The sequence below is a fragment of the Diplotaxodon limnothrissa genome, linkage group LG19, assembly GCF_057381915.1.
Source record: "Diplotaxodon limnothrissa isolate DT_005_m linkage group LG19, D_limnothrissa_male_GT1.1, whole genome shotgun sequence".
NCBI lineage: Eukaryota > Metazoa > Chordata > Actinopteri > Cichliformes > Cichlidae > Diplotaxodon > Diplotaxodon limnothrissa.
The window spans coordinates 19,007,815-19,031,974 of record NC_140614.1 but is presented as its reverse complement, the minus strand read 5'-3'; the positions used below and the strand labels follow the sequence as shown (position 1 = coordinate 19,031,974).

Here is a 24,160-nt window from a genome sequence, read left to right as displayed (position 1 = left end):
GTTTAATTCAGTTCCATTTTATTTACATAGAACTAATGCACAGCAACAGTTCAAGCTCAGAGAAACGGGTATAGGTGTACAATATGCTCTAAATAAAGAGATCTTCACTCTGTCCTTACATGCATTAAATATTCATTAATGGAAGCTTGGTTATGATTACATCATCCAGCTGTGCCTGTAAATAACTTTGTCATCCATCATTTGATCTATAATAACATGTTCAAGATATTTGACCTTATTGCAGACAGCGTTAATATCTGAGTATTCAAATTCTGGAAATACTAGGTGTTTATCTCCTTGGTTCTATAACCATGTGTATATGTTCCACACCATGAGGAGAACATATGTGAAGGAGCTGCTGGCGACCAGCGGTACGAGGACACAAGATCATCTGCATACATAATATGGTTCAGAATATCTAGAATATTATCAACCATGCACACAGTTTTACAGGCACGCAAAATCTTCAACCAAAATATTAAAAAGAACCGGGATAAAATTCTTCCTCCTCTAACACTATTAGGGCTGAAATGCTGTCTCTTCATTTTACTTGTAACGTCTGTTTGGAATAGAAATAAATCAGAACTCTCACAATGTATTCAGGCATCCCTTTATGACTCAGCTCAGCAAAATAACTCTGTTTTACACAATCAAAGGTTTGCAGGCATAGAAATAAAACAAATACAAACTGATGACTTCTTTTCTTGTGTTTGTTTATAATTTCCTTCAAAATATACATACACAGACCAGTTCCATGTTTGGGTTTAAATTTAAAAAATGTATTTATCCTGCAAAAGTCTTTCTGAAATATTATACTGGCTAAGGTTATGGACCTGTGATTATTACGATGGCTTACTTTACCTGTTTTATCCTTCATAAGTAGCGCTAAGAGAATAGGCCACACTGAGTCTGGCAATAAATAAATAAATCTGTTTGGGAGGAGCAAGTTTACAGTGAGGTTTATGTTAATCATATGACTGTAATCTACATCTCTAGGGTTGCCAACCTAATGTGGAACTGGACTGTTACTACTAAAAAGAAAAAGTCAAAAGATTGGAAGAAATGGTACCTGCAGGATATCTCTTATGTGCGGGCTCACAATAATAAACAGTCAGTGTAATGTAACTTGCAGTATTGTCATATCTGTCTTTGTGACTGTCAGTTTAATTCTATTTGTTTTAGTGCTGGGACAAGCACCATTTTACGGTAGCTTATTATGATCAAATTACACAAAGTTGTTGCAGTCATCAAATCAGAACGAGATGTCTACATTGCTGAATCCAAACACATCAATCACTCTTTGGCTGCTCGTCAAATCCATCCACTTCAGGGCTAAAAAATCATTACCAATTAATGTGATGGTGGTTGTACTTAAATGTTAGCAGAGAACAGTTTATACTTTGTGTGTTCTGTTACAGTTACCAGTAACTGTTAAAGCTTTTTACCTTTTGACTGTGCTGAAAAAAAGTGATACGAATTTAATGCTAAAAAGAAACATCAAACCTATGTAGAATTACACGTTTATGCATAAGATTCAGCTTTACTGTAGATTAGCAGTTGTGTCACTAATCCTCTTCAGCGTGTCTCCTGCTTGGCTTAAAAGGCTCGCTTGTGGCTCTTCTTCTCTGTCACCTCTTTCATTTAACAGCAGCACTCACAGTTGTGTTTTTGGAAGACATGACTAAACGTCTCTCTCCCGCTGTCTCAGATCCAGCTGGTAGATGATGGGGCAGACACAACGTCTCCTGAGACACCTGAGCCCGGCACTGGCAAGGTTCCCAAACGAGGTGAGAACGCACACACACATCCAGATGGTCATATTTGCAGGTCGTCTTTAGTATTCTGCTGGTACTGCTTTATCAGTAAAATTTAAAAAAATGCCCAAACACAGTAAAATCCAGTCTATCCTGTCCTTATAGAGCCTGATAGTAAGTGTGCATGCCATATTTGAAACCAATAAGCAGGGTTTATTCTCACCTGCTCTCCTGCTGTAGTTTAGATAGACAGCTGAAGATCTAAGATATAAAAGCACTTTGGTACATTTAGTATCTTATTACAGGGATGCTGCCTGGTTTTACTTATGTGATGAGTGAATAACAAGTAAAAATTGTGGATTTGAATCCCACGTACGGTAAGTTAGCCACCACCAGATGTCAAAATCTTTATCGGTGGTTGTTTTAAAGTGCTTTATAGATAAAGGTGATGATCATGCCACAGTTTAAACAATAGCTGTGTCTTTATTTAAGAGTACTTTGCTATATCTTGAGCCACCCCTCATATCTTTGTATTTGTCTTCTAAGGAGCCCGACTTTTTTGCAAATCTTTTGAGCAGTAGTTCTCCAAACTTCATTTCTCTGGCTGTTTTCAGAGGAATGTTTTTATATATTTATTTTTTTAAAGTCACGTAACACTGACCCGTAAATCGCTCAAGCATAAAAAAGGCACTTAACTTGTGTCTATGTCTCTACGCATTACAGATAACTTGGCACAGAACAAACTTTAAATTCCCATTTTATGCATGTTGTTACTAACAGCCTGTCACAAGAACATGTAATGTGCTCCACTTCTTGAATCTATATAAAATGTTAAAGATAACATAGTTTAACAGGCATAAAATTGATTTTTTTTGCACAAATAAGGTGATTTCGAAAGACTTATTAGCTGAAAACTTGGTGTGTAGCATGTCCTTAGAAAAATTAGGAAACTGGATAAATGAAGGACAAAAGAAGTGGCAGGTCTAAAAAACATAAAACGATCTACAGCAGATTAACATTACGAGGAAATATGTTATCATGTCATGTCTTATCAAGTGAGGGAATTATGAATGTGGATCCCAATGTGGATTTGAGATCTTAACACACATATATGTGGATAACACATTATTTTCTCCCCACTAAACTCGTGATGTTTCAGTGGTAAACACTTTTTTTGTGAGATTTTTGATGGACATCTGGGCCATGAAAAGGCAGATTAAATGAGACTGGACAGTTGATTCAGATGTAACCTGGCAACAAGACACTTTTTCATTTAAAGCAGTGACGCGAAGAAAAGGCCTTGAAACGCTGAGTGCTTCTGTAAATGCTGCTATGCACCAAAATGCAAAGGGAAAGATGAGCAGTAAGTGTAGCTGACAGGTATAAGTAATAACATTCAAAAGGCTCCAGTCTATTTAGGTGAGCTACTTTTTTTTACACCCCATAAATATATTTAAAAAATGTCTGTCTCTTGTTCTGGTACCTTTTTCAGTGAGTTTTATATCCACTCTGGCTTTACCGTTATCCATTCAATGTTATTGAATTCTTATAACATGCCTTCCCAAGTCTTCCCATATTACATCTTCATATCTTCAAATATATTCAGCCACTGTGGGTCTCAACTTTACAGTTTTCTCTTGTTTTGCCTGTTGTTGCTAATTTGCGGCAAGGCACATTGTACACATTGTAATTTTACCTCTGCCTTATTGCCAATATTTTCTTATTTTTAAACATGAAGGGCCTCCAAGACACAAATGAAATCAATCAGCCAACTGAAAACAAGAAAATATCGGCATTGGAACATCCGGTTCTGTCGCCCTTTCATAATAATCTCTGACACGCAAGTTTGTAAACCACAATCACATTTCTATTAGTTTTATTTTGTGTGAGTGGAAGAAAGAGACATTATTCAGATTATTACTATTACACAAATCTTCCAGGATGCAGATTTTTGTCTCTCTTACCTGCTGCTGCAGCCATTATGTGAGTTAGGGCCTTTAATTTGGAACTCTGCCAGCCTGAAAGCCAGAAAGAAAAGTTATTGTCTTACGATCTGGCTTTTGTCTGAAAGTAAATGGGGCTCTGAAAGTGATGGTGAGATCACCAGCATGCAAATAACACTTTCCCTCAATAACTTGAGTAGGGAAAAAAGGGCATGGAGAAGTGAATTTTAAATAAGGGTGCATACAGGTTTCAACAGCTGCCAGTCAGGTTTGACCATCTGGTGAATGAACAATAAATTATGTTGACTCTGTTTGCGCCATAGCCTGCTGTGGGACTTTTATAACTCTTAAAGATTTTTATCTTAATGTTCTGGGAATGTGTTTCTTCTTTATCTCGTCAGAAATCCTGGAGTCAGCCAAGTCTGCTAAACTGGTGAGTCAGATAACGCTGCACTGTGACGCAAAGTTTGCAGGAAAGCCGAGGCAAACGTGCCGCCTGACACCTGAATACACACACACCCACACTGCACGTACACACATTTATGCATACAGACTTCCACCTGCACACACACACACACACTCACACATAGACGTACTAAAGTAAGTGCTATGTGTTGGTGTTTATTGTTTGGCGATTTGCACTCTGCAGGGAGATTCATATGTGAGATATTTAATTTATTTCTGACGGCTGCTGTTTTGTTAGGTTTTGTTAGGATCAGGTGTTTGGGGAAAGTGCCTGCAGTAGATTAACATTTAATTTGGCTTCATCATAGCATGGCTGGGAATTTAAAAGGTGATTCCTACATGAAACTAGTGTAACATAACACTGTGATGTGGTAATTAGTTTTAATTTACAATAAAAAAAATAAAGTAATGGGATTATTAAACAATATGCAATATTATATGAGGCTCTTGCATATTTACATCTGTAAATATTTCCATTTAATTCATCTTAATGCAATTACAGTTTAATCTGAGTTTACCAAATTCAGAAATGTGCTAAACCAAATTGTAGCTCTAGAGCTGAATGAGTTCTCTCTGTCCAGTAGAGGGCGCCGTTTACTCACGTAAGTCCAGTGTTACTCTGCATGTTTGGTAGACACTAAGAAAAATGTAGAAAGAATCCAGCACATCAGAGCCATGACTCAGGAGTAAAAAAGCACTGATCTAACTAATAATTTATTTAGTGTGCTTGACTTTTGCCTTCACGTCAAACTGACACTTAAATCCATTGCAGTAATTTTTCATAGGAATTGTTATATGTTTTAATAGAAATCTGGTGCTGAAGAGAAGTATACTGGTTAAATTTACCTTAAACCTGCAGTCTGTTAATATGGTGTGAGTTCACTTTTGATGAAAAGAGCAAAAGCAAACATGGTTTATGGATGTGACTATAGTGATGTATGGATATCTGGATTTAAAGGAATTTTGAGAAGTTTTGGGTTTGAATTAAACTTTAAAGTTGTACACATCAAGGAAAAAAAAATCTCTTTGCTGTTAAAGGTTAATCCACTGACAGTCCTGGATTCAAATGTCAGCATTTTGAGAGAATCTTTGCACAGGGAATAACCTGTAATGATAAGTTCACTCTGTCAAGTGGAAACCAGAACGGAGGCATTTGATTTAAAAAGTATATTCCAAATTAGTCACATTTAAATGACTTTTTTCTATGACCAGATATGTTGTTTTATTTATGCAAATTGTACGGTCATTGTAAAAAGAAAGTTAACTGTAAGGTTTCATGTATGAGGACATAATGAAAATAATCTGGTCCTTAGTAAGTGATAAAGTGAAAACAGTCACTTCAGGTTTTTGTTGCTGTTGGTGGTTTTACAAGGTACTGAATCATGGGGTGTGCTTCTGTTTTTCACAGGCTGCTTCTGATTTTTCACTCAGTTTTTGTTAAATATATTACAACTTGTACTGTGTCCTGTTTATTGTTCATCTCAGGTTGTGTTGATCTAATTTTAATACCTGGTAATGACCAGATAATCTTTTATGTCCTAATATGTAAAACCTTACCCTTGAAAGAAGTAGTACTTCATGTTTACATATACTGTATTTGTAGGATCTCATTGTTTCCATTTTTATTGCTTGTGTCATAGAAAATGGAAGAATAATTTTTTTTGTTGACCAGCCATGGGAGAATGGCTCAAATTATTTTAATAATAGGCAATGAAAATATTTTTACACGAAAGTGTAGTTTAATGTGTTTTTAATGTGGAGAAAATGAACAAAATGAGAATGAAGAAGTGAGTATGAAGAGATTTGTGTTTGTGAAAGTTATTGAGGTCCAACACACAGGTCCAAACCACCACAGTTCCCATCACCTCTGGCATGCTGCTGACAAACTCCTGATCTTTAACCTTCACCCTCCCTCCCTCCTCCTTCCTTTCCTCGTCTCCTTACCTCCTTTGACCGACGCAGCGAGGAGTGAAACCCAAAAAGGTGCTGCATGTTTCTCTAACCTCGGTACAGTGGTAATGTTATGATGATGACCGTAGTAACCGTGGTAACCGTGGCTCTGAATGGCCTCGCTGCTGCATGGCAACAGAGCCTCACCCCTCATTTTACCCATGACTCCTCGCAGCCATCTCTGGTCTCTACTGAAGCGCTCTGTGTTTGTATGAATGAAAGCTGTGTCCCATCACCTCACCGCCCTCTCTGCTCTCTGTTCGGTGCAGCTCTGTCCAACATTGTCTGCTTGGTCTTCTGCTTTCTGTGCACATTCAAACATGCTAAGTTTGCTAAGTGTCCAAAGGTTTTTCAGAGGCTCTGTGAACGTGCAGTGGTTCCTGCATGGAACCATTGTTTTTTAACAATAATGGTTACCACTTACCACCTACTTCCTCTGCAAGGTTGCATCTATAAAAGTAAAATGACACACACGAGCTAACAAAAAGGACAAAAAGCAGTCCATCATTATCATGTAACTATCTTAGGCTTCTGACCAGGGATGTCAAACAGATTTTACATTATGCACCACATACAGCACTTTTTGGATGGGCCACAGTGGTGAAAATCCTCTTTGTGTCGATGTAAAGAAGTTTAACTGCACATTTAATCTCCGCAATATCAAATTAAGAAAAAGAAGTATGATTTTAACAGTATGTCTCAGGTTTTCTACATGATAAAGAAATCTGTCAACACAACTGTTACGATCTCCCCCCACCCGTTAAAGCCATGGTCTGCTGTTTGGTTTGTATGGGAGGGGAGGGTCACCTGTGTCTTACAGGCTGTAAAAGGTGTAGAAGTTGTGGCAGCATGTTACCCACACTGTCCTGTAATTGTAAAGCACAATGTTTTTGTTAATTCACAGACACACTTTTAAAAAAAATGTATAGTAGACAATGAAAAAACAGGAAATTGTCTTACTTAACTGTTTTTCTATTGGTTAATTACTTTGGTGTTGAATGAATGGCCATGGGGAGGTCTTTGTTTAGTAGGAAATGTTGTAAAAAATACTTTCAAAAATGTATATCCTCCGTCACATTCTCCAAAGACCGGCCAGATTTGAGTCTTTGCCAGGCCGTTTCTGGATCTTATGTTCTACACCTTAGCTTTGGACTTTTTGGTTGGCAATAGATATTTTTTGCAGCAGATTAATTGCATGAAATAAAAATAACTGTAAAGATCGGGACATGTTTTGGGGTTCATGGGTTTTGGTCCTGCCCTCTCATTCACTCCTCTGTCACTTTTGGGATATTTCTGCTCAGTCTAGATACTAAGTTGTATATTCACGCATTTTTGATAACATTAACATATCTTGCAACCTATTATGGAAGTTAACACTTTTATATTAAACCCTGAAGTCTCTGTTTTTGTGAATGAGATGGATTAGTTCGGTTGTTGTTGAAAAGTCCAGTGATTCAGCCTTTGATTCTTGAATGAAAGCCTTACTAAATCACTTTAATTTATTACTAACTAAAGCATTAGTATTAAGAGAACAAACTAAATTAAACCAGTCTTTGGTGTGACCGTCACCAAGTTTCCAAGGTTGTTTTAAGCATCTTAGAGAACTGCAGTTCTTCTGTCTTTTCATGTAATCCTACACTGACTGCATGATGCTGACTTCACTGCTCTGTGAGGGCTGGACCATCTGTTGCACCACTCCCTATTACTCTTGTTAATAAAGGTCTTTATTAAAGACAGGGTGGTGTGTACATTATCCTGTTACACAATAATTTTGAGACCAGCCACAAAGTTAGAAAATATAATTTCCTTATAATATTGTATTTGTTCCCACACGTCTATCATGAGATCCAAGCTGGCTGTCCGCTGCTCTTTGTCATTCCTGGCTGACTCATACATGCAGGCGTTCCTTGAAAATGTCAGAATGCGACTGAGGTGAAATGAGCTGCCCTCCTGCCTGCAGTAACCTGCAGAGTATAGATTTCCCGTCAGCTCGGTTCTTCTTTATCGTCTCCTGGTCTGCATCTCCTCCTTGGCAAGCTGACTTTGAACATCAGGAGGGAACTTTAAAGCAGGAGGATCAAATGTTCAGTCACAGAGCCGGTGAAACTGAGGAAGAGTAGGAAATGTTAGACAAGACCAAAATGGAAACTCAGCGAAGGAAAAGCAAAGTAAAATGCTTTTGTACTGCTGTTCTGAAGCTTGACCCATAAGCCATTATTTTTCTCAGCTAAGGTTTTGGGCTTATTTATGCTTTCTGGACAGTAATTTTATCTCCTTTCGTTTCGTTGAAGCTGCATTGCAGTGACCTCGGAGGCAGCGATCCTCCCTCTGTGTGCTGGGAAAGCAGGAACCTGATACATCTCCACCCATCTCCGCATCCACTCTGTCTGTCGGCCGCTCTCACTCCATCGCTCTCAGAGTAGCACTTAGTCTGTGTGCTGGAGAGAATTTGAGTGGATTATGAAAAGATATGTTTAATATTTGAACAGGACAGTTTTCTCTAAGCTGCTCTGTAATAGATACTCATAAGCTGTTTTTCTTTCTGCCTCTGCTGCCTGACGTCCTGTTGTTTGTTTTGTTTTTTTCTCTCCACAATCAGATTCCTAATACTCTTAAACATCGCCCGTTTACTAAAACCTCATTGGACATTTTCTCCCCATGTTATTTTTGCCCATGACGTGAAAGTATTCGAGGTTTAAAGCTCACAACTAATCAGAGTATCTTATACTTTGTGGATTAATCCTCTTAGATATCCCTCTCTCTTCCTGCTGAGCTGTTGGTGCAGAGCAACAGATTAGTGAGGAAGGTATCACGATTGCTTCCTTAGACGGCTCTTTAGGAGACTGTCGAACTATTAAATCTCCCTTTTAAATAAAAAAAAAAAAAATCCTTTTGCTACAGTTAATGTTACTTTTAAAGTTCGGATCTTATCTCTGGCTGTCATGATGTTTGCATTTCTGAGTTTTTATGTGAGGCTTTCTTAACCTCTGTACTCTGGGTATGTGTCTATGTAAAGCACGGTTAGGCGCAGTTCAAAAATAGCAAGACTCACTAAGAAAGGTAGACCTCATAAAGCCGCTCAGGTGTCGCCCCCCCCCCCCCCCCCCCCCCACCCCTTTTGTTTTCATCAGCCTCATTTTAATGAACCTTTTTGAGGATCTGCCAGCGTTGCTAGGAGATAAGAGAGGCTTGCATCAGCATGGCTGCTCATTTTCCCCTCTCACCTCCATTTACAGTCCCGCCCTCCTCTCCCTCACATCATCCCTTTCCTCCCCTGTCTGTCCCCAATCACCACTTTACACCCATCCCTCCCTCCCCCTCTCCCTCCCTCCCCCCTGTCTGTCTGTGTTAGAGGTGGTGATGAGTGGGTGAGCAGCAGGGAGGGAGGAGGGCACACAGTGATGTAATGCAGGAGCAGCTGACAAATCCCAACAAGCGAGAGAGAGAAGAGGGGGGGAAATGAGACAGAGGGTTGGAGAGAGAGGTTAGGGGAGGAGAGGCGTCTCCGGTGTAGCAGGAAACGGCAGCAGGCTGGAGGCTCGTGGCAGAGGGATGTTCGAGTCCTAATCAGAGGCGAGAGCAGAAGAGAGGTGCTGACAGAGGGCGCCGGCAAATGGATTATGAGAGAAAGAGGACATAAAGGAGGACGATAGCAGGAGGAAGGGACGAACAGAAGGAGGGAGGGGGAGCCTGGGAATAAATCGCCGCGGCCATTTGCACCACTGCAGCTCCCCGGCCTGAGCCGCTGCCTGTCTGACTGTTCAGCTTCAGCTTTCCGCCTGTCTGTTCTGAACCCGCTGTCTGTGGATCTTTGCCTGTTTTATCAGCTTCCTGTTTGTGTGTGTGTGTTTGTATGTTTCTGGGTGACCGTGTGTGTGTATGTCTTCTTCCCTTGCAAAAATGATGAGACAGACTCCTGCACCCCGGAAGGTACAGAACTCCATGTGATGCTCTTTTTCTGTTGGGTTTCTTGTGTTGATGTTATCATCCTTTTCGTTTTGTTGGCAGAGCTGTTGTAAAGGTCATGTGTCCTCATTTTGTTTAAGGTGGAATTGCCTTTTTTCCCATTTTTTTCCCCAGACCATTGATATTTAATATTCCCAGCATAAAAGTAAAAGTGTTTGCAGCTCAGCTGTGCTCTTTCTTTGACTTCTAAGTTTATTTTGCCCATGCTGTCGGTAGCTGTCCATGCTTCTACATGTGTTTGCAGTTGTTGAGTTGCCTTGTATCATATTTATTGTTTTATTTAGCCTCATCATACAGAAGCTATGTCTTACTCAAGACTATACGTTGATTTCCATCACTGTTTGCAGATGTGGCAAGCAGGCAGATGTGGTTTGAGTACAGTTTGTTCTGGCAACTATAGCACAACATGGTGGTTTAAGAGGACTGACAGATCTTAGGTGGTACAGCTATAAGCTTGGGCAAGTTTCTGTTGGATGGTAGTGCTTTAATCCAATAAAGAACAATAACAAGCCAAAGCCCAGATGGAGATGGATATTGATTGAGTGTACTGAGGGCAGATAGTGGAAGATAATTGGATGCAACAGATCATTTTACATGAATATGGTAGAAAGTATACAAGTGTCTGGTCAGGCTTGGGTTAAGTTTAAATCATCATCATAGACGTACTTTAATATGAAGTGATAGTCACAAGAAAAGATTAATATTGTTAACTGTAGATTTATTGTAGCAGTGCCTGAATGCTTCAGAATTTTCTGGTATCGTCAAAGATGGTTTCCTCTGTAATTTAACACTAATTACAGGTAACAGAGACAATGGTTAATTGGTACATTTGTAATATATTAGAAATCTTTTCCATGTGCAAATCTAGACTTACTAGTCGCAAGACTTACTTCCAGGATCTTTAAAGAAAATAATTTGAACTTTAGTATGTTGTAGAAAAACAGACTATGATTTTAATCTGCTGAATAGCGACTCAGTTTCTCAGTTTCATGTCGCTGGAAAATAATTAGGTCATGTAACCTGGGCCTAGAGATCAGTCTATGAAGCCCTGATAACCTTTGGTTAGTTGGGGAAAAATGTATTTCTACCAGTCGAATGTTGGAGGTTTTTTGCTGTTAGTAGGTGAAGTTGGGTTACAGTGCTGTACCGAGCACCTCCTTGCAGACTTATGAAAGATGCCAGCTTGTCTGCATATACTCCCCAAATACTTGCTAAGCAGTCGTAAAACTACAGAGTGTAACACAAACCATAAATGGAGACCACCAAAGTAAAAGTTTTAAAATGTATTGCTTTCAATCTCTTATTTTGGAGGCATTCCCAGTTTGCATAAGTTTTACTACTGGTAGTGGTTAGATGGCAAGTGTTTGCAGACAAGTTGGTATCTTCCATGAAAACTGTAGTCGGCCGTGGTAGTCTGCTACCAAAACCAATCACAAGGGCATTTGTGTTGCAGCAACTTTGCAACTGGTTTCAAAAACCACTCTCCAACCCACTGAGGAATACACATTCCTCACAGGGGATTGTTGGCTAGTCTATAGGCCTGGGTGACTGAAGACTTGTGGACAAGTTACCAGGGAATCTATAGTTTAACTGCATTTGTCATTGTCATCCTCGAGGTAGGAAATCAAAAATAGTGTAACCCATGTGTGTTATACAGTGCAAAGTGTTTCTTTACAAGCTCAACTGCAAATCTTGTCATCCACCCTGCGGTGTAGCATGTCTGAAACACATGTTGTACCTGAATGCTGCTGTTACCTCAGCAGTATGAGTGTAGTTCGACATAGATGAAGCTAACTGAGATACAATGCGGTCATTGAGGTCACAGCGGCAGTACCAGTCAGTGTCTCTGTTGTTGCCAAGACTGTGGTCATATGGGTGGATGAGATGAGGCCCAGAGATGAGTTAAGACAATAAAGATCATTAGAGAAACAGAGCAGAGATCTGTGTAGATGTTATTATGATAGATGATAGTAATATAAGTAGGGGCGTCTTGTCAAGAAGAATACATTAACAGGGTTTCAACTGTGAGTGAAGCAGCAAATATTCAACAATGGCCTAAAGTCATATCAGCTTCATCCACTCATTCTTACTTTTTATTTTTTTGGAATCTTTCTTTACTATGACTTTGCCTTGAATTACTAACCCTGGTTGTTTGTTTCCTTCCCTTCCCTCCTCTCCTCCTGCTGCCCTTTGACCTTTACCTGCTTCCTCTCCTCTTCTTCAGACCACGGCCAGAAGGCCAAAGGTGAGCCCAGTCTTCAACATCATCAGGGTTTCCACCTTTTGTCAGCCTGCGTTATTTGAACATGCGATTATTATTTTCACTTCACGAGGCAGATCAGATTTATGCACATAACTCATAACACGAATCATATTTTTGTTCAAAAGCATAAAAGATGGTCCACTTTAATCTTACAGATTTTACACTTTTTAAAACATCTTATGTTTATGTCAACACTACATTTATTCATCTAAAGTTTGCTTTATTTCTTATTGCTTTCCATCTGCTGCACACCTTTTTTCATATATTTTTAGCACTTCTCATTTAGTATTACATCGGTATTTGTTTTCTCTATTTTAAGGTCTTAATTGTGTCTGAGGTCACTATTGAGTTCTACTGAAGAAGGGCCCATTTGTATATTTCTTTGGGAAATTTACAACAGCTAATAAACAACTCAGTCAATTTTTAGATAAACTGAAATTCTCTTTTTAAGGTCTGAAGCTAACAAAACAATGAGCATGAATAATCAAATATCTGTTAATATACTGTATAGACATTTAATATTATACAGATGTTCAGGTCTCAGCTAGTAGAATAAAAAAATGTAATGATAAATAATTTAACAATTATTTTGATGTAGGTGATTTTATAGAGAAGCTAAATCCAGCCCCAAAGTTGAGTTAAATTAAGAGCACAGTGCAAAAGTGGTGAACTTTACCCAATGTCTTTACATTTCGCTTGGAAAGAGAAAGAGGTGCAGTGATTAATTAAATCATGCACAAACATGAAAGAAAATGCAGCATCTATGGCAGAGTTCGTACAATTTTAAAGACCGTGTTGTTATGACCATGTTTTATTCTTCAACATATTTATTTTATTGAGCTATACATTTTTTTTGCAGTCTGTTAGTAACAATGTGCTTAATGGTACAGTTTAAAAGTTGTCCTGTTTAATCGGGATCCTTGGAAAGAAAATATAAAGAAATGAGGGAAGACTTTTCCACAGCACTGTAACTCAGTCAGATGCAGCTATTAACATTTCTCATGGTGCTTCTTCTCATGTTGCTTGTAGACACCACATCCTGAATCACAGCTGTCAAGCCAAAAAAACCCCAACTACAATAATTAAATGCAGTCAGCTTGCAGAGGGACACCTTTTTTGGCCTCATCCACACAAATGATTTACTCTTAGCTGCTTTTTGCAAAGTGTTTCTCTCTTTTAAAAAAAAAAAATGTAATTCTTGTTGTTGATTGGACTTTTTTCTCGATTCCTTCAGCAGCCCAGCCGACCTGCAGGAGGGAAGGGGGCCGCGTCTGGCTCGGCTTCAGCCTCTGCTGGGGAGATGAGCAGCAGCGAGCCCAGCACGCCGGCACAGACCCCCCTGGCTGCTCCGGTCATCCCCACCCTCCACTCCCCTGGAAACCCTCCAGCTCCCATCCCCAGCAAGGTCAGTGTGTGTCTGGATCAGAAGTTCTATTCACCCTGCGTTGGACAGATCTGATGTGTTTTACTGTTTATCTATACATTTTTCTTTTCTTTGAATGCTTATTGACCCATTATGAAGGAAGCTTCTGTGGCAGCACTTAGTCCACAACAAGTATTTATGCGAATGAGCAAAGCCTGCTTAAAAAGGCACTACCCATAGTCACATTAATTCATTCATACATTTTGTTTAGCAGGATTTAATGTACCACCACAGTCAGTGGACTCTGAGTATAACCCACACAAGCCCAGCGAAGGAGTAAAATCAGATGTGACAACGTTGTCAGTATCTCTCCTCTAAATTTAAGTGTATTTTTTGACCCAGCTGTCACTTTGTGTTGACATCATCCAGCAGAGTCAGAACGAGAGCCGAAGGCCTGAAACGCTTTTTAGGCAACGTGACAGAATTTACCTTTGTTTTTGTGAATTATCTGCCTGTTAATGTGCTGATAACAAATCAACACCAAGATTTTATCTGTGTCTCTCGTTTTCTTTTGCATATTAAGTTGTATTTAAACATCAGAGATTATCACATCAACCTTTTGTAAAAATCGCCTTCTGAGTGTGTTGTTTTTTTTTTTGTTTTTTTTTAATGAAATGTTAAAGTCGGAATAATCAGTCTAATTGGTATTTTGTCCCCTCAGGAAGATGTCACTATGGAAACACAGGTGCAGCGAGGTGGTGTGATGTGATGTTTCTGCACTTGAAGTATTGAAGTGTTGTTCTGCTCTCACTAACGTTTTAATCAGCTGAGGCGTGGCTCCTTTTTTAACCTGTGTGTGTGCAGTGATTGTCTCTGCTGCACGTTTATCACAGGATTCAGAGAGTGTTTAGAGGAGTGTGATTATCTGTGTGTGCACACTGGATGTGTAATACAGCATGTGTGTGTGTTAGAGATGGACCGATCCGATATTACGTATCGGTATCGGTCCGATACTGACCTAAATTACTGGATCGGATATCGGAGAAAAATAAAAAATGTAATCCGATCCATTAAATATCACGAAAGCACCTCACAAAACTTGCAACACGCCGTAACTCACCTCAGAACGTTAGCACGTCGGAGCAGTATGCATCACGTGATAGAGCGGCTGTGGCATGCAGGACCTGTCGGTGGTCTGGATAGCATGTGGAGCTTCGCTAGCAACCCGGCATTTCATCTCCGACAAAGTTATCCCCGAGAGAAGTAAAGCAAGTGTGTAAGTCCATCTCTGAATGTTTGTAAAGCATTCCTGCGTTAAGCTTAACAAGCGATATATGGAGCGACTGCCTCTCCTGCTGCTACTTCAATCATGAAACTGCTTAACGATCAGCTGATCGGCTTTTCTGTCGCCAGTCGTGTCTCTAGTTTGCTTTTGGCCCACTTTGCACCAGAAAGAGGAAACCAGCGGCTGAACAACAGCAGCACGTTTAAGCTTGATCAGCTGTTGTTAGAATTTATTTAATATTACTTTCTACTCGAGAATCGTTTTCTACGTAGCTGACGCTGGTAACTGTGCAGGGGCGGATCTAGCAAAGTTTAGCCAGGGGGGCCGATAGGGCATTAACTGGGAAAAGGGGGCACAAAGACATACTTTTCTTTCTTATTCTCATTTAAAATGTCTAGCTTTTAATAAATAATTATCTGACACCCAAAGTTTTAATTTGATGTAAAATGAATAGAAGTCAATTACTGTATATAGTAACTATTAAGTCTAATATACCCTAGTAAGCTATAGTACTTTTTCCTTTGGGAAGGTACCATCTGTGCAGTCTGCAATTTTGTTGAAGAAAGATGTTGAATCTATTTAATATTTCTTGAAAAATAATTGATTTCTGTGCATTTTTTTTCACACTGCATCAAATTAAGGTTGATTACGTCGATTAAGCATCATGAGGTGGCGCGTGAGGGGTGGTTCCCTATTTTTTATTTATTTATTTTTGTTGTTGCTGGGAGTTGGAGCCCTATTAGTTAGGTTGCTTAATATTTATGCTAAGTACTCTTTAAAATACCAGAATAGGGAGGATGGTGTAGGTTTAAGTTTATTAGATTGATCAGTATTGCTGAACTATGAAATATTTTTTTTTTGCATATAGGTATAACAGAATAGCTTTAGTGTAGTTGTTGTTTTAAACTTGAGTATGAACTTATACAAAATGCAGCAAGATATTTTAAAAACAGTTTTGTTGATTAAAAAACACTATATCGGATTCATATCGGTATCGGCAGATATTCAAATTTATGATATCGGTATCGGTATCGGACATAAAAAAGTGGTATCGTGCCATCTCTAGTGTGTGTGCGTGTGTTTTCTCTCCACAGGTGAATTTTCTGCAGGTTTAATATTTAATGCGTAAGTGCTTCTAACACAAGACTTTAAACCTGATTCACTGCTTTCGGTCTTCACTCTGAAGAATCATTAAAGAGAAATGATTCATAAAAAGAAAAGAAAATGGAAGTTTGAATCCTCCTTTTGTGTTTTAGAGAGTTTCCTCTAATATGTGTTTATTTAAATCTCACTTTTCCCCTTCATCTTGTCCATATAACTGTTACCCAGGAAGAGGAGGCGCTGCGTAATCAAGTGAAGGATCTGGAGGAGAAGCTGGAGACCCTGAAGATGAAGCGCACGGAGGACAAAGCAAAACTGAAGGAGCTGGAGAAGCACAAGATCCAGCTGGAGCAGCTGCAGGAGTGGAAGACCAAGATGCAAGAGCAGCAGGCCGAACTGCAGAAGCAGCTCAAGGAGGCCAAGAGGGTAAGGAGCCACAGATGGAGGAGGGAGGGGAGTGTAGATGCTCAGGCTCAGCTGAAAAAGTGTTAAAAAGCAGCAGTTGACTGCTAACAAAAACTATCCAGCAATTGCATTCCTTCCTTAGCTTCCAATGAACTACAAATTTAAAAATCTTATTAATTACTCTTAATTTAAGTCTGTAGGTTTTGAGATTATTGGGCCTAAACTCATCTCAACCTTTATTGCAGATTATTTATTTATTTTGGTGAAGTGTTCACAGTGTGTTTGATTAACAGCACCTGGCTGCCACATACCTTCTTACTTTCTGTAAAATTATTATTAAAGGGGAATAAGGGGAAAAGTATACGATTTGCATGCAGTTTAAATAACATGCAGTTATGTAATACTTTGTTGAAACTAAGCTTTTCTGTGTGTAGGAGGCTAAAGAAGCTCTGGAGGCAAAGGAGCGTTATATGGAGGAAATGTCGGACACAGCGGACGCCATCGAGATGGCGACGCTGGATAAGGAGATGGCTGAGGAGAGAGCAGAGTCTCTGCAGCTGGAGGTGGATTCCCTCAAGGAGAAAGTGGATGAGCTCACCATGGACCTGGAGATCCTCAAGCATGAGATTGAGGAGAAAGGTACTGAAGAGCTGATTTTATCATTGCAGATGTTGTATCCAGGCCTCATTTCTGTTAAATCAGGACATGAACAATCAATACAAATACTGAAGTTTGAGTCTGGGTTTTAAAGTATGTAAAATGAACATCAATTTAGAGTGAAAAGTTTGCAAGCTTTAATGACGAGCTTTTCTTTTTTGTATTGTTTTTGGGTTTCTGTCAGGCTCAGATGGTGCCGCCTCCAGTTACCATGTGAAACAGCTGGAGGAGCAGAACAGCAGGTTGAAGGAAGCTCTGGTCAGGTAGGTCCGCTGATGTCTTCATGAAAGCCACAATTATACTGAACTGAACTTTAATTCAGAACTTTACAAGCTCCAAAACACTGATGCGTGTTTTTGTGTCCAGGATGCGTGACCTGTCTGCGTCAGAGAAGCAGGAACACGTGAAGTTGCAGAAGCAGATGGAGAAGAAGAACGTGGAACTTGACTGTTTGAGAAGCCAGAAGGAGAAACTGCAGGAAGAGATGAAAGCGGCAGAAAAGACCATCGATGAGCTGAAAGAGCAGGTCAGTGGACCTTATGACTCAGCTGTATGTAGAGGAAGTGAAAGGTAGCTCCCCCCAGGCCTGTGATCTTTTAATTCGTGGGATGGATAACAGCAGAAAAACAACATGTGCTCTGTTTCAGGTGGATGCAGCCTTAGGCGCAGAGGAGATGGTGGAGACTCTGACAGAGAGGAACTTGGACCTGGAGGAGAAAGTCAGAGAGCTGAGAGAGACAGTCACAGATCTGGTGAGTGACAATCGCCCAGAACAAACATGGCTAAAAAAAAAATCCCAAAGTGATTTTCAGTCCATAAACACTCTGATTTATTTCTCACTATCTCGTTTTACTGCTCAGACTGGCCTACCTGCATACATTCATAGTAATAAGGTCTGAAAAAATTGAAGTATTGCTGTTTGCTGACTCATTTCATTAATAATATGGGGCCGGGGTCATTAATATGCATTTGGAGCCATCTGGTGTTTGTCATCACTGCAGCTTTTGTTGGATTAAAGTGCTCCTTTGGTGTGCACTGACCTAGAACAATGATCATATGATCCTACACAAGAAACTCGTCTGTCTTGTGCCTGTCATTAAAGAACGTTGTTTTTTCCAAGAATAAACAAAACATGAGTTTATACAAGCTGCAAAATCTCATTATTATCCCACAAGAATTAATTGATCTAGAAAAACAGAGACAGATTTCAAAAATCAAATTCAAAAAAAGGAGGTGGCCCTGATTGTTTGTGTGCACATCTCCTTTGTGCAGGAAGCTATAAATGAGATGAACGACGAGCTGCAGGAGAACGCCAGAGAGACGGAGCTGGAGCTGAGGGAGATGCTGGATCTGGGAGCAGCGAGAGTCCGAGAGGCAGAGAAACGTGTTGAAGCCGCACAGGAGACCGTAGCCGATTACCAGCAGACCATCAAGAAGTACCGCGAGCTCACAGCTCACCTACAGGTAAACATGTAGAGGAAATATGTAAAATGTGTTTTCACATCTAACCTGTTAATCACGTGTTGGTGTCCTACAGTCAGTCAGTCACGATTGTTCTCATGTGTTTGCTGCAGGAGGTGAACAGAGAGCTGACCAGCCAGCAGGAAGCCTCAGCAGAGCTGCAGCAGCAGCCGCCAGCAGAGATGTTTGATTTCAAGATTAAATTTGCAGAGACGAAGGCCTACGCCAAGGTCAGAAACAATCACAGGGTTTTGGTCTGAATAATAAGTAGCTCTCATCCTCTTTTCACGTGTTTACAGGTTTTAAATCAAAACTTCTGATTTTAACTTTGGAGTTTAACAAAACTTCTAATGTCTGTGTATGTTTTAGGCTATTGAGATGGAGCTGAGGAAGATGGAGGTGGGTCAGGCCAACAGACACGTTTCTCTTCTGACCTCCTTCATGCCAGAGTCCTTCCTCCGTCACGGTGGAGACCACGACTGCATCCTGGTGTTGTTGCTCATCCCCAGACTCATCTGCAAGGTAAAAGCCACTGCATCTTTTAGAAACTGGAGACTTGCTCTTCGTGAGGTTTAAATATGTTTTTGTAACTGTTTACATGTCTTTTAGGCCGAGCTGATCAGCAAACAGGCACAGGAGAAATTTGACCTGAATGAAAACTGTGTGGAGCGAGCCGGCTTGAAGGGAGCTTTGGGTGAGCAGCTGAGCTTCGCGGGTGGTCTCGTCTACTCGCTCAGTCTGCTGCAGGCCACGCTGCACAAATATGAGCAGTAAGTTTCACCACAGACTCTAAACTAAAGATTAACAACTATTCTATCAGTTTTTTAAGTTGTAACTGTATTTTCAGTGTTAATGTCCTGGCTGTGCCGGACGCTGTTTCACTGCTTCCAAATAAAGAATTTTTTCAGGGGTTGCTTATCATTAGAGTAACTCCTCCATACGCTCTTCTTGTGCTTGTCAGAGCTCTGTCTCAGTGCAGCGTGGAGGTCTATAAGAAGATCGGCTCTCTGTACCCAGAGATGAGCGTCCATGAGCGATCTCTGGACTTCCTTATTGACCTGCTGCACAAAGACCAGCTGGATGAGACGGTCAATGTGGAGCCGCTCACCAAGGCCATTAAATATTATCAGGTACACACAAACAAACGTAATGCGTGATTACTGCAGTTTAATATAACTGTGTTTTATTAAAACATAAAGTATTTAATGTCTAATATTCTGCCTTATTTTCATTATATTTATATTATTTATTTTTATACTATAATACATTTTCAATATATTATGGTATATTTTTCTATATTGTATTACAAAATTCATTTGCATTATGATGAAAACATGCAATTTATACTCCTACTGCTTGTTTAATGATATTTGTCCTTTTTCAGCACCTGTACAGCATCCACCTGGCAGATCAGAATGAGGACTGCACCATGCAGCTCGCTGATCACATCAGAGTGAGTATCGACATCACCTGCAGTCTCCGAGGAATCTGTAGGAAGTTTATAAACCCCATCGGCCCTCAATCCAGCTTTGTTTCAATCTTTTTTTCATGTATTTTTATTAAGATGCTTCTGTTTCTGCTGCCTAAAGAAAATAGACTTCACTGGTTACTCGTGGCTTATGTTCATGTGCAGTTTACCCAGAGTGCCTTGGACTGCATGGCTGTGGAGGTGGGTCGTCTGCGGGCATTCCTGCACGCGGGTCAGGAAAAAGCCGATCTCGCCGTGCTGCTGAAGGATCTGGAGACATCCTGTAGTGACATCAGGCAGTTCTGCAAGAAGATCCGTCGCAGAATGCCTGGAACTGACGCGCCCGGCATCCCAGCGGCACTTAGCTTCGGACAGCAGGTAACCATAGTGACCAAACCATCAAGTTAAAAAAAAAAACCCCAAAACAACAAGAACCCCAGATCTATGGTGAAAGTCACAGTAAAAAAAATAAATTTTTTTAAAATCTTTTTTTCATTTCATGTTCGTTTTTACCTTTTTACCCAACAGGTGTCAGACACCCTTTCAGACTGCAGGAAACACCTGACCTGGGTGGTGGCAGTCCTGCAAGAAGTGGCAGCAGCCGGAGCTCAGATGATGTCACCTCTCGGTGAACAGGAGGGGCTGTCGGCCGTCAAACTGGAGGACGTGGCGTTCAAAGCTGGAGAACAAGTACATTACATTACATTAGTACTTAATTAATAAAGGCCAAGTGACCTGACTGAGACGTATGTCCAGGACACTGCTTAGAGTCATTTGTAATTCAGAATTGTGGCTGACAACAAAAAGTAATATTGATTTAGGTGCAAAAATTCTTTTATAGCAGAATATTTCAATTAAATGAATTAAAAACAATGCAGTGACACAGTGACAACAGTTTCCATTAGAAGTCATCTTGCAGCAGGAATTATTGGAAATTTTGCAAGCCAGCAATTTTTTGAATGAACTCAATGTGAGCTGAGAAAGTGTTTATGTAACGGAAACTATTATAAAAGTCTCACCTGCTAATCGAGGAGTTCATGCACTTTGACTTTTGTTGTGTGTCTGAGCATGTTTATGGACAACTGTTTTGACAGCCTCCTGGACAATCATACTTTCGTTTTCAGATCTATGGATCCCAGGGTGCCAACCCCTACGAGTATCTGCGACAGTCCTGTAGCATCGTCATAGCAACCATGAACAAGATGGCGACTGCTATGCAGGAGGGAGAGTATGACTCAGAGAAGCCTCAAAACAAGGTAATTAGCTCAGTCTGGGGCCACTGTGAAGGTGTGTCGGTATTTTAGTTCTGGCTTTGTGAACCCAGAATATTATTTTCATATTACTCCGTTTTTCTTCCAGAACCCTCCGCCAGTAGATGTGCGAGCGGCAGCTCTTCGAGCAGAAATCACAGATGCAGAAGGACTCGGCTTGAAGCTGGAGGACAGAGAGACGGTCATCAAGGAGCTGAAGAAGTCTCTCAAGATCAAGGTAGAGAGAAGCAGCAAATTCACTGTGAATAAAAACATTAAAAACACAGAACTGCCGAATCTTTTGTCAGGTTAGAGCTCATGCAGCTGAAATGATAGGTATGTATCTGGAGTTTATTGTGTAATCGTGTTTTCTGAACTGGTCAACGTTCACATCTGTACACACTGAGGGAATCTGCTCCAAAATATCTGAAGAAAAGTCACAAATTCTGCAGAGACACAGTGTTTTGATTTAGGGGGGTATGTGTGCTTTTTCAGGGAGAAGAGCTGAGCGAGGCGAACGTGCGTCTCAGTCTGCTAGAAAAGAAGCTGGACAGTTCATCCAAAGATGCAGACGAACGTGTTGAGAAGATCCAGACTCGACTGGATGAAGCCCAGACTCTGCTGAAGAAGAAGGAGAAGTAAGAATAAGAACACGTCTGTAGATTACTGAGATCTACAATTGTGTGATGTTGTCCTCTCCTCTGCAGAGAGTTCGAGGAGACGATGGACGCTCTGCAGGCCGACATCGATCAGCTTGAGGCAGAGAAGGCCGAACTGAAGCAGAGAATCAACAGCCAATCAAAGATGACCATCGATGGGCTGAGAGGAACCGGGCCGTCAGGAATCGCTTCCATTGTCACAGGAATGGCCGGAGGTGAGTGAAGCAGCTGCATAACATGCTCTTAGTTTGGTGGTTCTCTGGTAATAGATAAATTCCCACTTTAACTAACCTACCTGATAATCACACTGCAGGATTGATACTGAATTTTGTGGTTATATATCATTATTTTAACTCCAGTTTAATACCTTTCCTCAACAACCAATGATTCTTCTCTCCGTATAACTCTGCTTTAATTCCTCTTATTTTCACCTACTCATTCTTCAGAGGAACAAAAAGGTATCTACTTGCTTCTATTGGCATCTGATGTGATGATGCATGCTTATTTATTTTATTTTTTTACCTTTAGTGGTTCACTCGCATGATATGAGAGGAGTTAAACATGACATGCATGTGTCACTACAAATAATAATACCACTAAACCAGGACGTTGTAGCACAAGAAAGAGCTTTGAATTAAATTGAAATAAATAATCTGACGGTGGATCAAACAGCATCATATTGTTTGTGTTGTACTCAGTATCTAAAAGTCTTAGTAAACCTTGTAGGAACTCATTTTTGTGTATATGCATTGTTTTGGCATGCACACCATATCCCTCCCATGTCTTTAAGGACATCTGCTTATTATTTATGCATATGTTTGTATGCAAGTCAGTCAGAATGCACAGGAATGGCATCTGCCAAGTAAATGCAGTGGAATAAAAAGTCAAATGTATTTTTGCTTCCACCGCCGTGCACCTCTAGCATGCAAGAGGATTATTTACTTTTTCATCAGAACTCAATGTTAAAGACGAGAGTGCAAAGCTGTGGTCAGAGGGTCAAACGAATGTGAAAATACTGCCAACATTCAGGTTTAAATAAAGCTTTGGCTGCACTCAAATACTCATAAGGCGTTCCTGTTATCGTTCACAGCAAACATGGTGTCAGGTGTCGGCTCTGGATCGGGCGTTCAAGTGATCGACTCACCTCTGCTGACTCAGCAGATCGAAGCTCAGAGGCTCTGCATCAAACACCTGAAGAACGAGAACAACAGGCTGAAGGTAACGAATGCCTCTCCACCACCTCAGCATGCGACGGATGCAACAGTGAAGTCACACTTTAGAGGTCAAAGAACCTGCAGAGGCTACACAAATAACTGAAGAGTGAAATTATTCCTTCATTAAACACAACAAATATGGTTAAAAAAAACCCCAAACTTGTAGATTTTCAAAGCTGAGATTTTACTTCGACTTCCACATGGTTTGAGGCTTTTTGAGTTAAGATCACCACACCTAAAATTAGATGGATTATTTTTATTCACCATCAACATGTGTTCTCCAACAGGCGGAGAAGATGCGTGCTCAGCTCGCCTCTCTGCCTCCTCTCAATGTGACCAAGCTTCCCTCCAAAGACGGACGTCCTGAAGTGCTCTCCAGCGCCCTCTACCGTAAGACCGATCAGCTCCTTGAGACACTGCTGCAAATGAGTGCCAATGTCAAGGTGGTGGACATCACTGGAAAATCTCCTGGTATGTGACATTTCTTCCTCGAGGAAAGGAATTCATAAATATTTGACACGACAGTGTCAAAAGCAGCACAGTTAGACTGAATAACTTTTAGCTGAGTGAAGAATTAATGTGCAAAGAAAACTAAAATGTTCTCCTACCTGATATCTCACCACCAAGAGTAATTATTTTGATTAAACTGGCATTTTCCCATTTCTGTAGGCTAAAGCAGGTTAGGTAACAGGAAGTCTTCATAATATTTGCCTTGTATTGTTTGTGTTGTCTGCTAAATCTATAGAATCCTGGATGATCTTAACTTAATTACACCAGAAATCATGTGCAAATATTTAGAACTGATTGTTGGGCACTGATTTCAGAGATTTTCTCATTTTGTTTTTGCCCTGCAGTGACCCCTGGTGCTCAGCTTCTGGAACAGACAGCTAGACTGCAGTCCCTGAATGACACTCTGGACAGACTGAAGGTGCAAATAAAACACAAAGCTGTGAAGC

General features: G+C 40.3%; 1 protein-coding gene across 1 annotated transcript in view; it reads left to right on the top strand.

Annotated features, from left to right (window-relative positions):
• LOC146612019 (dynactin subunit 1-like) overlaps positions 1–24,160 on the top strand; it is a 35,433-nt gene that overhangs the window by 9,062 nt on the left and 2,211 nt on the right. Inside the window, exons 3-28 of the mRNA XM_085342419.1 lie at positions 1,709–1,787; positions 4,099–4,130; positions 6,125–6,145; positions 12,303–12,323; positions 13,576–13,746; positions 14,426–14,449; positions 16,319–16,516; positions 16,930–17,134; positions 17,337–17,415; positions 17,519–17,678; positions 17,800–17,904; positions 18,425–18,616; positions 18,727–18,843; positions 18,983–19,135; positions 19,223–19,383; positions 19,575–19,743; positions 19,998–20,066; positions 20,247–20,459; positions 20,610–20,771; positions 21,206–21,337; positions 21,441–21,569; positions 21,827–21,969; positions 22,039–22,205; positions 23,081–23,208; positions 23,492–23,675; positions 24,059–24,132. Coding sequence (XP_085198545.1) covers positions 1,709–1,787; positions 4,099–4,130; positions 6,125–6,145; positions 12,303–12,323; positions 13,576–13,746; positions 14,426–14,449; positions 16,319–16,516; positions 16,930–17,134; positions 17,337–17,415; positions 17,519–17,678; positions 17,800–17,904; positions 18,425–18,616; positions 18,727–18,843; positions 18,983–19,135; positions 19,223–19,383; positions 19,575–19,743; positions 19,998–20,066; positions 20,247–20,459; positions 20,610–20,771; positions 21,206–21,337; positions 21,441–21,569; positions 21,827–21,969; positions 22,039–22,205; positions 23,081–23,208; positions 23,492–23,675; positions 24,059–24,132 — 3,288 coding nt within the window. The remainder of the gene's footprint in view (positions 1–1,708; positions 1,788–4,098; positions 4,131–6,124; positions 6,146–12,302; positions 12,324–13,575; positions 13,747–14,425; positions 14,450–16,318; positions 16,517–16,929; positions 17,135–17,336; positions 17,416–17,518; positions 17,679–17,799; positions 17,905–18,424; positions 18,617–18,726; positions 18,844–18,982; positions 19,136–19,222; positions 19,384–19,574; positions 19,744–19,997; positions 20,067–20,246; positions 20,460–20,609; positions 20,772–21,205; positions 21,338–21,440; positions 21,570–21,826; positions 21,970–22,038; positions 22,206–23,080; positions 23,209–23,491; positions 23,676–24,058; positions 24,133–24,160) is intronic.